The sequence below is a fragment of the Aulostomus chinensis genome, chromosome 19 (genome assembly GCF_037954235.1).
Source record: "Aulostomus chinensis isolate RoL2024-O1b breed Wild chromosome 19, RoL_Achi_v1.0, whole genome shotgun sequence".
NCBI classification, from domain to species: domain Eukaryota; kingdom Metazoa; phylum Chordata; class Actinopteri; order Syngnathiformes; family Aulostomidae; genus Aulostomus; species Aulostomus chinensis.
In genome coordinates, this window is record NC_141338.1 from 6413225 (window position 1) to 6430258 (window position 17034).

The window sequence follows — 17034 nt, forward strand, 5'->3', positions numbered from 1 at the left end:
GAGCCTTTGGTTAATGTACATGGTGTATACAGACAGCATATCATTTTCATTTGAAGAAAATATCAATGCAATAACAGCCTGTGTTGTAGTCGGCTTGCCCGTTGATGTGGAAACATTGGATGGATTTTAAACACAGCCCGCCGGCAGATCTCCACCCCTGGCTTAGGAGAGGGCGAGAACTGCAATTATTCCTGCAGTGGAACACATCTTGCTCTCATTCACACAATCGGATGTTCCATAGAATGATACCTTTGTTGGTGTGAAGATGCTTTTTTCCTCGTGTGGAGACTCTGTGCGGTGGTCATGATGAAGGGACTGAGGCCAGTGCTTTTCTACATTCCTCTGATTCTACTCATCTTCCAAAGTCAGGGCTTTGAGTTACAGGACACCATCCATACACTGATAGAGGAGAATATCCACCTGCACGACCAGCTGGAGAACCTCACCCAAGCTGTTCGGGAACTCAAGCGGATGCTCTTGCATCACTCAAATGGTAGAGTCTTGTTTAGCATTTATGTATATGAGCGCAGATGTGTGGAGGAAAAGAAAGTCAAAGGTTGAAGTACAAAGTGGAAGCCAAACAAGCTCATATCAGCTGTTGTTTTTGCTTTTCTTTTTTTTCACTTTTCTTTCTTTAATTCCCTGTTCATGTCATCTATGATACTCAAAGTACACAAAACAGCTACAGTTACTCTTGCCAGTCAGTGGACGTCAAGTGATTTTTTTTCATACATTAATTTTCTAAGTCATTTTGCATGTTTGTGTGTTACTACAGCTGTTAAAAAGAGACCCATATCTAATCATAGCTATTCTGCGCTCACAGACCCGGATCATAATGATCACCAGGAGCATCATGATGAGGATATTCAGCATCTGTGGGACGAATGGTTAGAACACGGTGTGTATGTCTCTGTCCATCGTACAGAAAAATCAGAACTCAAGCTGTCAGATGTAAGACAGCAGTTGTGTTCAGCCTCCTGCAGATGCACGTGGCACAGGCCGCACTGATTGGTTGGCATCGATTTCATGGCTGCAGCTGCTTGACTTTCAGGGTCATGAAAGCACCAGAGCGATAGTGAAAAGCTTCATCTGTGATTTGACTGACACTGCGCATCAAATATGTTGCTGTTAGCTGCGTGTGAAAAATAGATTTGAGTAATAAATCGCCCCTCAAGTAGTTAATATGATCACTTGACTACTTGTCTCTTACTAGGCTATATTTGACTTTTTTTAGAAAATGATTCTTAAAATCAAATATTGGTGACAAAGAGATGTACTGGATTGAATCACAACTGCATCCTTGTTTGTTTGACATACTGTGGCATGTCAAGTCCTTGTGTTTAGTGTCCATCCATGTATTCTTTCTCTCCACATCCACAACTGTTTTGCGCCACTGTTGCACCGATAAAAATGTATTTAAAAAATAAGATTTTTCACTTGGAAAAGAAAAAAAAAATCACAGGCTAATATCAGTCAATATTATTAATTTAACTAATATGTATCAATCTGACTCAGGTTAAACTGCTAAATATACTCTGATTTAGCTGATGTGGCACTTAAAGTTTCTTCCTCCCGCCAGGCATCAGTGCACACACCCACCTGCTGTTGGAACAGGCCTTTTGCAGACACGACCTGCACGACTCAGCCGGCCGGCCCCATGAAGGAAGAGGTGCCCTCCTGCTGGCATCCCTCCTCTGTCTTAACCTGCTGCTGATCAGTTTGTAGGCTACAGCTCGATTGATACAAACGCCCATTGTTTTTTCATTAAATGTAAGCTAGTTTCCTGTGCTGTGGGTTTGGGTTCAACTTAAGCGTGTAGTTAAGGTCGTGACCTTTGTCTGTTAGTCTGTTTGGATTTTCAAAAAAACTACAGGCCAACTCCCGTGAAACTTCTTAGAGGTGTGGGAGCAGTGTGGAAGAAGTACAAAGCCCCTTTACTTAATTAAAACTGTACATGTATATGAAGTTTACTGAAGTACCAAAAGTATAAGTACATGTTTCTATAATGTCATGTCCTGATAAAATGAATCAAGCTTTAAATTTACGCAATGTTCATCAGGTTTTGTTTCCAATGCAAACTGTTTTTTGTAAGGTTACTACTGGTTCAGATAAATATAGTGGAGTAAAAATGACCCTGAAATAATACCCAAGTAAGGTAAACTTAAAACAATACTTTGATACTAACACTAGAGGTCACTTTTTTTTTTTCCTTCCTGAATTACTTTAAGATTGCAGAATGCAGTAAGATCCAGCCACATACATTTACCTTGAAGATAGCGGTGCCTCAATACCATCAACCACAAAGAAAAATGTCTGTTTCCAAACTTTCCAGTATAATCTACATCTTCATCCGGCTGCATGCTCAGTAATCCACAAAGACTTTTATTTGAGGTAAAAACTACAAACTATGATAAAAATCCTGGTGTGGTACAACACCTGGATTACAGCAGACACAGGGGTGGGAAAAACTCAGACACCCATTTGTGAGTATACAGTACTTTTTTAGTGGAGTATCACTTTAATTGGATAGCAGTGCAGGAGAGACGGCAGGACGTCAGGATCAAAAATGAAACGCATGCAGGTCACATTGAGATGTATCGTTACACCAAGTGCCACACTGATTAATCCACCGTTCAATACCAGGTTAAGAGCTTTTCTTAATCATCCCTCACATGAAACACACGGGGACAGCAGAGTGGAGTCATATCTGTCTCTGAACTGTTGAAATAAATATTGATTTGTGCAGTAACTTAACTGAGGCCCATTTTGTTTTACTGTCCATTCCAATCCCAGACAGCTTCAAAAACTACAACAGAGGGCGAGTTTACACATACATTTTATTATTCTCCCCTACTATTTGAAATGGTCAAGCACATATAAAAGTTATAAAACTTAACTAAAAGTCAGGTTGGGCTAAAGGTTTTCCATTCTACCATATAGTACAATGAAGATGTGCAGGAAACAAAACAGGGAAAGGTTTTTTTTTTTTTCCAATCAATAAATAATCGACAGATACAGTTCGCACGCAGAACATTTAACTTAGCACCTAAATCATTCTCACTAATAATAATGGTTCATTAAACCTAACTCGTCTCTGACATGGAATGACGACGATGATGATGATGGACGCCCACTGGATCAATAGTAGTGTGTAGTTTCATTTGTGCAGTGGTTTTTGGTTCTGCTTGATGCTGGTTCTATGTTGCTGTGGGCATGAGTAGTAAAATGACTGTCCATCCTCATGAAGACCAGGCCCTGCATACATGTAATTGATCTGTCGTCCATGCAGACTGTTAAAGCATGACATCGTGACTTCTCTAGTCTATATCCAGGTCAGAGTCCTCATCACTCTGATTGTTCTGTATGATGGCTCCATTGCGAATGGTCTTTGGGACAACAGGGGCCTTGTCAGGCAGCAGGCCATACTCCTGCAGCAGCGCCTCCAGGTCAACAGCAAAGAAATCTTCTCCAAGCTGGTCTGTAAGTCGCACAAAATTGCCAATCAGGTCCCCACCTTTGTACACCAGCAGGGCAGGCAGAGCACTGTCTCTGAACAGTGCACTGGTGCTGATGGCTGAGCTGCGTACGCTGCAGAACTTGACCAGTGGATATTCCTGAGCCAGACACATCAGACTGCCGCTCATGGCCTCACAGCCCGGGACATCCGGCTCGTAGATGTGGATCATGACCAACGTGCCTTTGTCCTCCTTGTCTAAAGCCTCCAGGAATTCCTCTCCGCTCTGAAGCTCGTAGACCTGCTGGAAGCGTTTACCACGGCAGAGCTGGCGCCGCATCTCCTCAATTCGTTGCATACGGTAATGCTGGAGGAAATCTTCATCGTCCTCTTGTTCCTGGAGCATGTTGTACTCCTGCATGGTCATCTGTGGGGTAGAGGATACAAAAACACACTATACAGTCAAACCCTTAACCCACAGCACGTGCACACACACACACACACACACACACACACACACACACACACACACACACACACACACACACACACACACACACACACACACACACACACACACACACACACACACACACACACACACACACACACACACACACACACACACACACACACACAGGCTTTCCAGAGCTGAGAGGGGATACATCAATCAACCTGCCCCTGTCCTTCTTACTTTGCCTTTGATTTTCTCCTGCAGCTCCTTCTGTTTCTCCTTGTCCTTTTCCAGGTCGAGGTCAGAGCGGCAGGTCATCGACAGTTTCTTGATCAGTCTTTCCATCTCCCTCTTCTGCTCTTGCTTCTGCTCCACCTCCAGCTTCTTGTACTTCCTCCAGTCATTGATCACACCTTTTGGTCCTGGGCAGAATTATTGCAACTATGTACTGTTCTGTTTTCATGACTAAAACTACATCCAGCAAAATCTAGTCAACAATCATGCACACTAGTCCAATCAGGTTAACAGTTTCATTAACTACCTGTATTGACAGCACTTCCATCTGGACTGTAGTCTATCTCAGGTGAACTGACGTTGGCGTCCCGGATGGTCTTGCCCTCCCCTTCCTCATCCTCGTTGTCACTTCCCTCATCCTCACTGCTGCTGTAGTAGTACTGCAGCTTCTCTCCCAAGAGTTTATCATCCAGCGTCGTCATGACAACAACTCACCTGAGGGCAACAGCTATTAATATGTAGATGGGACACAGACACCAGTCTGAAAAAAAGAACTTTGTATGTGATAGTGCAGCTGTGCAGAATCATATAATCCATGAGGTATGGGTACATATCCTCCCAATGCTAAGAACTTCTCTAGACAACATATGCCCCATTTGACATGAACTTAATTTCTGAAAAGTAAAGCCAACCCTTCAAAAATGCATTTTTATCTCTGTAGACAAGCTATATATTCATTCATCATTTTGTAAATATGAGAATTCCTTTTGCAGAAAAAACAGGTCCATTTGCTTTTAGATGACAACCATCTCGATACTAAAACCTCTTAATATTAACGGCTTTATCACGTTCCAGTCCGCGGAGCATAATGATCCAGACCGACAGCTTTCCTGGCGTAGGCAGGGTGGGGGTCTTATGTCACAAGTGGGGCATCTACACTATACATGGCTTATACTAAGTGTGTCATTTTAAGAAAAAGTCAGCTAATGGGCCTTTAATGATTCACTGAGCCGTAAAAGCGCACAGATGGAGACGCCACAAGGCAGATTCCCACGACAAATCTTTTGACTTACAGAACATGAAGACACCTAAACGCGTTGTCAATTTGGTTGGGTTGTCATTTGAGGGCATAAATATGAAAAAAAAACACTTTTTAAAAAAAATTATACAGTCCCCAACAAACGTGAACTGAAACAAGGATGAAGGTGTAACGTTACAGCCAGCATATCAGCTGTAGCCGTTCCTGCTCAACAACCATTAGCATTACCGCTATTTCCACTAGGGCGAAACGGTAAAACGGGGTAGAGGCGATCCAATTAACCTGTTTAATCAATAGGACGAGGGACGAATCAGCACAATGTAGTCTTAAATTAACATTACTACGCTACTGGATGTGAGCTAAGTTAGCTTAGAGAAGCTTAGCCTTCCTGGATAATCAGTAAACATTAGCAAACAATACACGGACAGAACTTTAGATTTCATCTCAGGTGCTAAAAGCCTATGTAAATAGTGCTCAATAAATATTATTAGTTCAGCTCTTACCTCGATTTTTGACAAATCCGCAAGTAAAAATCTCACCAATCCTCAAAGCAACTCCAGCTACTAGCAAGATTTAGCTTCCGCAAGCCTCTTTGCCCGTGATGCATTCAAGGCTAACAGAGAAAGTCGTAACTACTACTTATCACCGCTAACACCCAGTTCATCGTTTCATTGTTTAAAATTTAGTTGTATATGACGTATGGACGCATTGGAAACTGGTTTATTAGTAATTTTACTACTGTATTTCACAAATCAAAAAAATCATATACATATAACAACACTGACACAAGTTAGGGAAAAAAATGCATTGTTCATTTTGGTGTAAGTTCCATGAACATCCGTATACCATGTCAAAGTAAAGCGCTAGAGTGTTAAATTATAATCTTGATTTTGGCCTTTATTTTGATTTCAACACGATGAAGACAACCGTATTTCGTAGCTGAGTTGTTGTGAAATGCAGTCCGCGCTCTCACCACTAGAGGCCGACAAGAAATTATACATATTTCAAGTACTTTGAATTCTGCCTCCAATCTGAAAATGTTGGTAGGTTCTGAAATTCCATCCATCCATTTTCTACTGCTTATAATGTTAAGGGTTGCGGGGGTGGGGTGTTGGTGCCTATCCCAGCGTCGCAGGGCCAACACATAAAGACAGACAACCATTCACACTCACAGTCACACCTACGGTATTTTACAGTAATTTAGAGTATCCAATTGGTTCTCAAATTGATTCATATAATAATAGAATATGGGCTTGATATGGAATATTAATGTACGTAATCTGACAAGACAGATAATAAACCTAAGCCTAAACCTGGTCAAAAAGTGTGGATTGTTTCGATTTTTTGCATATATGTTGGGTCCCTGATTTAAAGTCTTATGTAACCTGTTGATCAAAAGATTCTCTGAGGTAAAACCGGAAACTGGATATATGTGTTTTAAACCAAAGTTGTGCATCCCGTTTAAGAAAGCCTTTCACCCTGATATGCTTCTGCTTCCAAAGAAATTCAGGCTCCTGCCAAAAGGAACATGATACACAAAAAGTGGAAGGTGAGAAGTCAAGTATAGAAGTTTATGAGAGATAACGAACAATGGAAAGTCAAAACAAAGAGTAGAATCACTGCCAATTTTAATAGAAGTACAATACTCCACTGTGTGTTTATCTTTTGACTTCACTCAATGGCAATACTGCATTGCAATCATTTCCTTTGAGATAAATCTACAAACAGTTTGTAGTTTCTTACAGGGCAGTCAGTGTAAACATGTATTGGTGGTATATCAGGCTTTAGGCACAAGTGTTAACGTGTCAACCAGAGAGAGAACTCTGGGTCCTGGGTCCTCCTACAGAGTTGGTCCAACAACCATCACTGCATACTTTCCACACAAGCATTTTAGCCTCTTTGACCTTCGTAAAGAGAACATCTGGAGAATGTTATAGTTCATCATTCCTCACTTCACTTTCATCCTTTTGTGGTCGTGATTGCTCCTCTTTTGGTACCCTAAATGACACTAAAGGACACGTCCTGCTGTTCAGACAGACCAGGTTCTTTAGCGTGGCCGAGTTGACAATATCAAACCCGACTTGGCCTCCAAATGTGCTTGGCTTCCAGTAGTCTGGAGAACATATAGGGTTTCCCATGAGGCCTTTAAGGGAAAATGGGGCACCCATCTCCACCATGCTTTCGCCAAATATGGCCCCTGCTCGTGTCTTCTCCAACATCAAGCCAGGATAAAACTCAAGAGCATCGATGTCACCATAGAACTCTTCCAGCATGAGGGCTATCTCCTCGTTATCTGGAAAAGGTAAAAAGGATTTTTAAGTATCACTCCATCAAACAGGACAACAATATAAAACTTACAGTAGGTTTATGACCTGCAGGGCTTATGACATTTTGAAAAAGTGATACTTTTGTTTCAGCCTAATTAGCAGGCGTTAGCGCGCTAACATGATCAAAACAAATCAATACTAAACTACACATCCGTTCAACAGACTGAAACTAAAATAACTACCAAAATAAATAGGCTTTAAAAACTGTTTTTAAAGAGTCATGTCTGTAGATGTCAGTTATCTCAAGAATGCGTGCTCAGCTGCTCTCATGGAATCGTGAAAATCATTAGTCAGACATGTTGACGGCTGCACGTTGTGAGATCTTGAAAAACAACTCTTTTTTTTTACCAGTAAAATGTTTGAAAGATGTATACGGCTTAAGGTTGAAGCGTTTCCTGTACTCGTTGAAAGGTTGCAGGCGGAGTTGTCGGGATTCCTTTATGGTCGCCACAGCTACTTTGGTCACCACTGCATTGATGTTGTGGCCTCCACCGATCTGTTGCACAAAGTTTTACAATTAAGGATTTAATGGGATTTGCTGCAATCAATGATGACATTTAAAACATGAATGAAGATTTCCTTTAAGAAGTTGTATAAATATCAATTTATACATGTCAGGTGAAGGCAAGCAAATGTAACGAAATTTACAAGTAATTCTGTTTTCAGCCAGTATAGAAATACACACACATAAATAATATCTGATCCATAATCTGATCTTTGTTACCTGGCCGGCGATTTGCCGAGAGAAGGATTCCACCAACTTCTCCACACCGTAGTGTGTGAGAACAGAAGTGTTAAAGAGGAACTGTGAATAAGATACTTCGTCTCCATCAATAAGGAAACTGTCAGGCATCAATGGGTGCCAGCGGTAAAGCTGGCTGAACTCCAGAGCGATGCGGTTTCCATATTGGAAGTTGGCGTTAAACAGCAAGGTGGGATCAAACTTCAAGTGCAACAGGTATCCACTGAGGTGCTGCACGTATTCTTCTATCACAATTCGTATTGTCTCACCTGATAGAGAAACACAAAGAGATATTGTATATATTGTATATGTAGTATACTGAAATACACAGGTATTAAAAAAACAAACAAAACAAAAAGTAAAACTACATATTTAATATGCAACAATAATTAACTTAACTTAGGAAAACAGTCGGCGTGGGCACTTTCCAAGGTAAAACGTCCTGTTTACTTCGCCCTCTAAAGCTCTTGAATCAGCACAACCAGTGAGCAACAACACTACACCAGGATGCAAAGTTTTGTTTTTGCAGTGAAACTTATTTATAAACATACGGAAACTAATTGCCATCTAATTAGCTGGTGAAATTCCTCAACCCTGACCTAAAGAACAGAACTCATGAATATTAATGAGTTTACAACAACCACTCTGCCACAAAACGTTCACCTGCACGTTACCATTCTGCTAGTGTCAGACTAACTTTTACTGTTATTGGCGTCTCCATTCAGGGTTGGATGATCATGAGTTACTTTGATTGAATCCCAGGGAAAAACGAGTCGTATTGAACCCCTTTTTTTATTCAGCGACTATTTTATCAAGATGTTTATGTAGCTGGCTGTTAACAGCCCACAAGGGAAACTACCAGATGTTGGAAGTAATTAGAGGGAGACTCATACTAGCTAATTTTCTACAGATTGTCTTCAAACTAAATATGGTTGCGAGTTTAAAGCAGGCCCACGGTTCAGATTTTAGTGCTGGTTTCATTCCAGCTTTAGAAGAAGAAAAACATCTTTGTCAGCAGTTGTTAGCAAAACCCATAAACACACACTGAGCAAATGGATGTTGTTGTTGTTGATGGTCAAGCACAACACAGCTGTTAAATGACTGGCTCCAAGAGATACGATAGGCCGTTAGAGGTATGCTCATACAAAGGAAACATTTTTATTAGGACATTTATGGCAGTTTACATTTAATGCTTAAAACTGAAGATATGATTCTAGTGAAGAATTCTTTGAATAAAGTGCCAGTCATCTGAACAGTACGGCATGCAAAAAAACGATCCCTTTAAAACTGTGTCCCACTCACCAATGATGATGAGGCGTGAGGTCTGGAAGAGCTGTTCATCGTCCCAGGTGGGATGCTCAACTTTCAGGATGTCACAGACTCGATTATGCTCCCTTAGCCATATCGTGGCGTACATTCCCAGACCAGGGAGGAGCCCAAAAACTTCTTGACCAATAGCCATCTGATGTTCAGGGGGGACCCCAGGTGGATAGTTCATCCTAATTGGTGCATCAGCTACAGTGGGAGGGTAAATCTGGCCATCTACTAACTAAAGAGAAAAATATTAATTCATCATTTTACTCACCACACAACCTGTCTCTGCCACCCAACCTGCTAAAAGCCATGTTCAGCACTTAATAACGTTGCCAATGCTCAGAGTCGATGTATACAGCAGTTGATATTGCTGGAAATTTTAAAATTAAGGATTACATTGATTTCCAAAAATCTGCATAGAGTCTTTGGATTTTGTCACCTGATACTTAAGTTTCCCGTCCTTGTGAAGCCTGAGATGGAGCTGGCGTTCCAGGTTGTCCCCATAAATGTGCCCTGCATCCACCTGATGAGGACACAGATGATGCATGAGAGTGAGACTAAGTGGGTGACAGCATGGCTTGCTACTGTTTGGTGACAGAGGATTTACGTGAATGAATTTATGGTATATACAGTATATATAAAATTATCTTTTATTGGTAGATTTGCATTTGGATTTTCTGTCATTCGTTAAGGCCGGTGTTTATTCTTTGGCCACTCCCATTTACAATTTAAAAGCATCAGTAATGTGATGTCGCACGAGGTCGGAGTTGAATGTCCTGCTTAAAAAAAAAAGTTTTTTCCTCATCAAAACTAATTTCTTAACATTTAAAAATAATAAATCTGAGGTTTCACTCATCGTAACAGAACAAACTAGGTTGCTTGTCTAACATTTTAGAGCGATAGAAATACTTTTTGTGGCGGGTCTGTGATTGTTGGACAGGACCAAATGAAAACACTGCTCCATCTGGGTTTTTTTAAGTAGTTTAAGAGCATCTGTAGAATTAGAGATTCTCATAAAGTTTTACATTTAACCTTATCACTTTTTCTACTGTATGTGTCATTTCAGCAGTATTTTATTGCCCCTGTTTTTAATCATTTTATTATTTTTAGTTGCATTTTATTTAATCTCATTTTGTGTTTTCTTTATCTGGGAAGCTCTTTGTTATTGTTCTGAGAAAGAGCTACAGAAATCAGACAAAGAAATAAGATATATTATGATAACAAGGTAAGACAGGATGATTAACTAACCCCGTGTGCCAGAGCCTTGGTGAAGCCCAGACCCATACGATTATAGGTCTTGAAGAACTGGTGAGTGAAGTGCTGTGCGAAGAAGGCAAACATGAGGTTAGAACCCTGGGGGTCAGGTCTGAAGGTCCTTCTCTTCAGCAGCTTCTCAACCAGTAGCTCAGGGTCAGGCAACCCAGCCTTGCCTGCACAGAAATATTACAACGTCACACCAGCACAGGGCAAAACACAGATACACCACGCCTCTAGTCATAATACTGAAACACAACATCTGTTAAAACTGATACAGTTTGCACATCCTGCTGCACATGAGAACTTTCCAAGGACAATAATCAGCATGCATGGTGAAAGATCTATCATACTTAAAGAATGACAACATTACTGATGCTGTCACACGCTTGCACCACATGAATATCCTAGGGGTGGGGGGGGGGGTCTGAGATAAATGTTTGTCAGTTCAGTTTTTCAGTCAAATGTTCAGAGGATTCTGACTCTTTTGATCCTGTGCCCTGGGTGAATGAATGAATGATGAATTTTTAGATTTCTTACTATTCGACAAAGCTTTCAGCGTAGAAGTTGCTAACCTTTGACCCCTAGCGGTGTGGGGCAGTCCTCTGGTACCGGGGGTAGTAACCGAGTATAGTAGCTCAGGTTGTAGTAGGACTCCCAGTTGAGGTAGCCATATTTTGAGTTGAAGGTTGGAGGGCTGGGTAGTAAGTTGGACCTGACTGATTGTAGACAAAGGGAAAAAAAACATCAAGTCATCTGAAGTGTTAAATATGAGACAGCTTCATACGAGTGTCTTTGCGTGATCTGGACCTGTTAGAACCAGCCGCATCAGGACTTCCCGTAGGAAGGTGTAGTTGATGATGTCCCAGAGCCAGTGGAAATGGGTGAGGATGTAATGCACCACATCTGGGCTGGGCTTCAAGAACTGATGCACTCTGGTCCAAAACTCCGCTATGATGGGAAAACACGTGAAAAAAAAACATTATTACTGGAAGTGACAGCCACTTGAAATTTGGAGCGGAAATTTACCCATGATAATCACACGTCATTATATGCTCGTATGTCTGTAATTATCTACACAAAGAATGGAAATGAAATGAAATTTGAAACATTGCGGAGGGATTGTGATGACTAAAGCACTGAATATAAGTTGAAAGCAAGTCAATTAAATCTTGAAACTGATCCCGGATCTGACGACATCATATTGAACGGTCCATGTACCCTCTAATTAAGTCCTTTTTACCTACGCCGAAACTTTTTGTGGTCTGTCTGTTAGCAGGATTACTCAACAACTACACGACTGATGAAGCATGACTCACCTCTTAAATGCTGAGGTTTTGGAATCGGTCACAGTGACAAGCCCACTTGGCTTCACATCATCTTTGTGGGAAGGGATCACCACATTTATAATTCATGAAATGGACAAGAAGGTGTATACCAAATTTCATGATGTGTAAAAATCCGAAAAGTCATTCTCATTGTCCTACCATAGGAAAGGTCAGGAGGTCAACGGAGTCCCTCCTCCTTCTTTTATTTGTGGATGAGCTACATTGCTGTCATAGGAGGTGTTGACAGCGATTATTATGAAGAGCACAGGTGAGATGTTTCACTGTGTTAAATGTTTCTGCTTCTGGGCCCAAATGTGATCCTGCAGACAGATGAAAGCTCAACCTCTGGTGGAGGTAAACTGTGTGAAATCCAAAGAATTTATAAACTTTTTTTGTGCGTGTTTGGGTAAATGGTGGTGCAGATACAGTGCACTGCAAGGGACTTGGACATGAGCCCGATACTTCTACTTGGTTATCAATCCCATGTGTTTTATTCCCCTTTGACTTCAACGGCCCCTTCCTTCCCAGCATTGTTCTTTCTTTCTCTCTTTCTTTCTTTTTCAAAACAACCACAGTTCACTGTTATTACCCGTGATGAGCGTGATGTAACTGTATAACTGTCTGCCAATTACCTCATGTCTGATTAGGGACTAGACCCTGAGAGGGATCTTTGTTAATGAGAAGCAGAGTGGCAGAGTTAGAGGTTGTTTTAGTTAAGAGATCAGCACTTCTATTTTCCAGCTGGTCTCTTCTTTTCAGTTGGCTCCAGTAATTCACTTTCCCACCCAAATATTTAGATCTAGACTTGAAGTTCAAACTTTGTGTGCCACGGTGTGCTGCACAATTTCCTGATTTAAGAACAGAGATGAAACGCTGACCCTCTAAACCTCACGTATGAAGGAATAAGAAAACAGAATTGTTCAAATTCCTGAAAATTGCAATAAAAGAGGAAATGAGAACGACTGTCTCCAGGACAACTGGACTCACGGATAGTGCAGTTGACTCCATAGTAGCCAGTGTGAGAGCAGTCACACTCGTACTTGTCCTCTCCATACCTCACACACACACCCCAGTGCTGGCAGGGGAAATAACAGCACTGGTTCACTGAAAAACAAGAAAAAGAATTGGTGTCAAAGAGCGTGAGAATCACACACATCAACTCAGGCAGGTATGTCATCTATGACAGAAGACTACGCAATTTTTTACTTTGACAATTAAAACATACCAGAGGTGATGTGTCATTGTGAGGAATTCTAACCTGCCTCTATCAGTAAAACATCTGTCATCATGGTGAAGCAATCCCAAACTCCTGCTCCCACTGCACTTCTTGTTTTTCAGGACTTTTTTCAGTAGGTTGGAAAATTACAACCGCTGCATGAGCACAAATATGTTGACACGCATCTACAAATTAAATCTTGTACATTTGTCTCCATTCTGGTAAAGAAATCTCATAACACTTAACGACGAGAGAGAAACGCTTGTATGGTCTGTGGTGCGCATTAGGATATTTTAAATGTTTAGTTGAAGGGGATAAAATACATCAGTGAATACTGTACTAATGAATTTCTACATTTTCATCCAGCTGAATTAAACTAAACATTAAACTCCAATGAACTTGTTTTCCAGAGAGATGATTTTCTACAATAATGCAAAATCCAGTGTAAAAATCCCATTTACCTTTAGGTGAGGGAACCCATGGGGATGCTAACTTGTAGACTGGCCTACAAAATATACATTTATTTTTTATACTCCATTAGCAGATTGTACACAAAAAATCTATTTTTGCTTCTAATAAGTAAAACACACCTGGTAATAGTTTAAGCAAAATTATTTTTTTTAAATTAGACAATGATGGTCAGTGAGTGATTCTGTATGTATTATGTTAATTCTATTGCAATACCATTATTATCATCATTCTTATTATTTGGGCTGGAAACATCCAGCTATCACCCTTAGTTGGGTAAGTTTTCTATTTCCATTGAAAACGATGTTTAATTTGATGTTTAATTTGAATAGGATTGTTGCTTTTTAGTGAACTTCATCTAGAAGAACAACACCGTCTAATCGTTATTGTATACTTGATCCTTCATGTTGCCTTTGGCACCTCCCTGTAGGCATGTTGCGTGGGTTTAGACTGGCATAGCATTTAGTTTTTATGGTTCAATAACATTTTTTACTTACCTTCACTACTTTAAAATGACAAATGTTTTCCCAAAGCTTTAAGCACGTAACCAGGTAGAGGTATTACTTTCACCTTTAACAGGTGTGCTGTTGATGTTTGTGGCTGTGTCATCTGCAATTCGTGCACAGTCTGTCCAAATCAGTGTGAGAAAAATCAGCGAGCCACATGAAAAGGCCTTTGTTCAAACACAAAAAGTGGGAGGGCGAGCGGAGAGTCTGGCAGACGTATTAACAAGATGCGACAAGCAAAGCAAAAGCTTATGCAGTTTCAGGAGGAGAAATCAAATACTCTTGAGATTTCAGCTTCTTGGCAGATTAAGTTGTTTGTAGTGAACATTCCCTCATCCATCACTTAGCGATTTTGTGCACTGATAAGTACAAGTACACAATATTAGGGACATGTAAACCTTGCGATAAACACCTAAAATCCCAGGTAAAGGACTTAAGTGTAAAAAAAAAAGTAAACATACAAAAATATGTCCCTGCCTACTCACGCAGCCCCCATCATTGTGCATCTCAGAGCAGGACACTTACACCGGCAACCTCATTTGACTGCTGCGTGAACTGCAAAGATACTATCAGATGTAACCTGACAATCAGATGTGGGTCAAAATATGTTCCACCAAAATTTTGGTCAGTATTTATCCACTGTTACCACATCAAATGACACATTTCCAGTGACACCCAAGCCTTGAGTATGTGTTGTTTCTCTTAGGGCATGAATGTACACTCATTAAAAAAAAATAAAAAAATAGAGATGCAGGGGCAATAATCTTTCCATGGGTGGGCTGTAAAGCTGGCCTGAAGCCAGGAGGATTACTGTGTAGAGGAAATGGAGTGTGACATGATTGTACAGGTCAGAGACGCTTGTCTGTGTGTGTGTGTGTGTGTGTGTGGGGGGGGGGGGGGGGGGGGCAGGAAGAAAAACAAGAAGAAAACTTAAAGCAATACCCAAAAAAATGTAGTTTTCTTGAAGTATTCTCAAATGATGGTTTGAGCTCCTAAAAATGTTTTACTTCTTTGTGAGGAAGAATGAGCCAGCAGCGTTTTTTTTTTTTTTTTTTGACAGTTGTTAGAAGTTAGCTGCCGTTAGCTTTAAGATAAATGTATGTGGCTGTCTCTTTCCACATTCTGGAATCATAAATAAGTAATATTGCAGAAAAAAGAACATCTTCATGAGCTCAAAGTGGCTATTTGTGACGGAACGAAATATAAACCTGGTTTAAGTAGTGCTTTAACCTTGAAGATCCCACAATTTCCAACAGGATCATGTTGTGTAAAATGAAAGACGTTTCTATAAACGATATGGCTGTTGTTGACATCAAATGCAGACGAGACTGATTCTAAAATAAGAAAAATCAACATATTATGACATAAATTATCTCTTTTCAGACTTCTTCTTTCTAATGACGTAATCTATTTTACCTTGTGCAGACCTGCCAGAACCTGCGTTTGTTAAAAGGGATTCGAAGAATGTAAAATACTGGGTGGTGCTCAGAGGAAGAACCGATAAAACCACAAGGATAATAAAAACACAGCACTGACTCCTGCTGTACATGTGCTTCCTGAGCAAGCACCCACACAAGTTATGTTACAAGTCCTGTTTAAAGCCACTTACTGACCTCTCACCTACCTGTGCTGGAGATAACTTCATCACCCCGGCATGCAGGCTCCCGCAGCAGCAAGAGAAGAGCACAGAAGGATCCTAGGACGGAGGCTTCAACACAGGTCTGAAATTAGTTTCGGAAAACACACACGCACGCACGCACGCACACACACACACACACACACACACACACACACACACACACACACACAAAGGCAGCAATCAGGACACACTTACATCTCATCACAGCAGCTCAGGAGGATATCATTCCAGCTCATGAAACTTCAGGAAGAGTCCGCACATGCGAAGAGCTGAGAGCAGACTGACGGTGAGAGTGAGAGAGCAGCGGGGAAGGTTTACTGTGAGTGTGGGAGAGCTGCGACCCGCTGCACTGCGCCCTCACCTGCGGTCAGAAAGCAGAGTGGGACGATGACTTCAGTGAACGTCCACCTCTTCACCGCCCCCTGCCGGTGCACTAGTAACGGTTCTACTTCAATTCGTTCTCCCCTCGCATCAGTAAGACAGCAACAGCATGCTTCATCCTTCTTTTTTCCAAGAGTGAGGCAAAAGTTTACTCATTCATTACTCAAAAAGTAATACTGATACTCGTGTAAAAAAAAAAAAAAACCTGGTAGAAGCAGAAGTACTGATATTTATTTAGGACTTAAATGTACTCAAAAGAACAGGAGTACAAACTTTAACAACACATTTATTCCTCCTTGTTCCTTGAGCTGTTACATGTTTGTTTATCAGTCAAAGACTGAACTTACATCATATTCCATTTGGGTGAGTATTTATATAAAGTTTATATCTGAGAGTGTTTGCATTTAGTCTAATGTAGAACTGAGGACTACACACATGGACATCAAGTCATAAGTAATATTTACTTTATTTAGAAACATAAAACAGCAGAAATAACAAGTGAAACCGAGTATAACTTTAAGTTGGAAACAAGAGTCAAGTCTCGCTTGCATGGAGGTGGAGAGTGTTTTGGCCGGACAGAGGAGACAACAGGAGGCATGTTGCTGCTAGGAGATCCCTGGAAAGTGATCAGCAATAGAGGTCATGCTCTGTTTTTGCCACATGAGGCTGTTTGAAAAG

At 40.8% G+C, this 17034-nt stretch overlaps 3 protein-coding genes across 5 annotated transcripts; 1 reads left to right on the forward strand and 2 right to left on the reverse strand.

Moving 5' to 3' along the window:
* Positions 1-213: 213 nt before the first annotated feature.
* LOC147243816 (uncharacterized) lies at positions 214-2690 on the forward strand. Its single transcript, XM_086186562.1, has 3 exons — positions 214-493; positions 824-898; positions 1580-2690. The coding sequence occupies exons 1-3, from the start codon at positions 304-306 to the stop codon at positions 1723-1725; spliced, it is 411 nt and encodes a 136-aa protein (XP_086042688.1). The 5' UTR covers positions 214-303; the 3' UTR covers positions 1726-2690.
* A 128-nt stretch (positions 2691-2818) lies between these two features.
* pdcl (phosducin-like) lies at positions 2819-5836 on the reverse strand. Of its 3 annotated transcripts, none has more exons than XM_086186558.1 (4): positions 5685-5836; positions 4450-4637; positions 4149-4330; positions 2819-3881 (listed from the first exon to the last, which is right to left on the reverse strand). In XM_086186558.1, exons 2-4 carry the CDS (start codon positions 4622-4624, stop codon positions 3318-3320), a joined length of 921 nt encoding a protein of 306 aa, XP_086042684.1. In that variant the 5' UTR covers positions 4625-4637; positions 5685-5836; the 3' UTR covers positions 2819-3317. The 3 variants fall into 3 exon arrangements, with proteins under 3 accessions (XP_086042684.1, XP_086042685.1, XP_086042686.1); XM_086186559.1 differs by having other exon boundaries at positions 4450-4650; positions 5685-5787; XM_086186560.1 differs by having other exon boundaries at positions 4450-4683; positions 5685-5771.
* A 251-nt stretch (positions 5837-6087) lies between these two features.
* Positions 6088-16346, reverse strand: LOC147243818 (prostaglandin G/H synthase 1-like). The gene is made up of 11 exons (XM_086186557.1): positions 16171-16346; positions 15961-16044; positions 13134-13250; positions 11629-11769; positions 11394-11537; positions 10813-10994; positions 10004-10087; positions 9553-9799; positions 8233-8519; positions 7857-8004; positions 6088-7474 (listed from the first exon to the last, which is right to left on the reverse strand). The coding sequence occupies exons 1-11, from the start codon at positions 16175-16177 to the stop codon at positions 7113-7115; spliced, it is 1803 nt and encodes a 600-aa protein (XP_086042683.1). The 5' UTR covers positions 16178-16346; the 3' UTR covers positions 6088-7112.
* Positions 16347-17034: the final 688 nt, after the last annotated feature.

Coding starts and splice junctions, on each gene's coding strand:
- LOC147243816 (XM_086186562.1), top strand. CDS start 304: ATGATGAAGGGACTGAGGCCAGTGCTTTTCTACATTCCTCTGATTCTA. Junction 494..823: donor GCTCTTGCATCACTCAAATG/GTAGAGTCTTGT, acceptor CTGCGCTCACAG/ACCCGGATCATAATGATCAC. Junction 899..1,579: donor GGACGAATGGTTAGAACACG/GTGTGTATGTCT, acceptor TCCTCCCGCCAG/GCATCAGTGCACACACCCAC.
- pdcl (XM_086186558.1), bottom strand. CDS start 4,624: ATGACGACGCTGGATGATAAACTCTTGGGAGAGAAGCTGCAGTACTAC. Junction 4,331..4,449: donor TGGAAGTGCTGTCAATACAG/GTAGTTAATGAA, acceptor AATTCTGCCCAG/GACCAAAAGGTGTGATCAAT. Junction 3,882..4,148: donor AGGAGAAAATCAAAGGCAAA/GTAAGAAGGACA, acceptor TCTACCCCACAG/ATGACCATGCAGGAGTACAA.
- LOC147243818 (XM_086186557.1), bottom strand. Junction 10,995..11,393: donor CACACCGCTAGGGGTCAAAG/GTTAGCAACTTC, acceptor ATTTCTGTGCAG/GCAAGGCTGGGTTGCCTGAC. Junction 10,088..10,812: donor CCAAGGCTCTGGCACACGGG/GTTAGTTAATCA, acceptor TGTCCTCATCAG/GTGGATGCAGGGCACATTTA.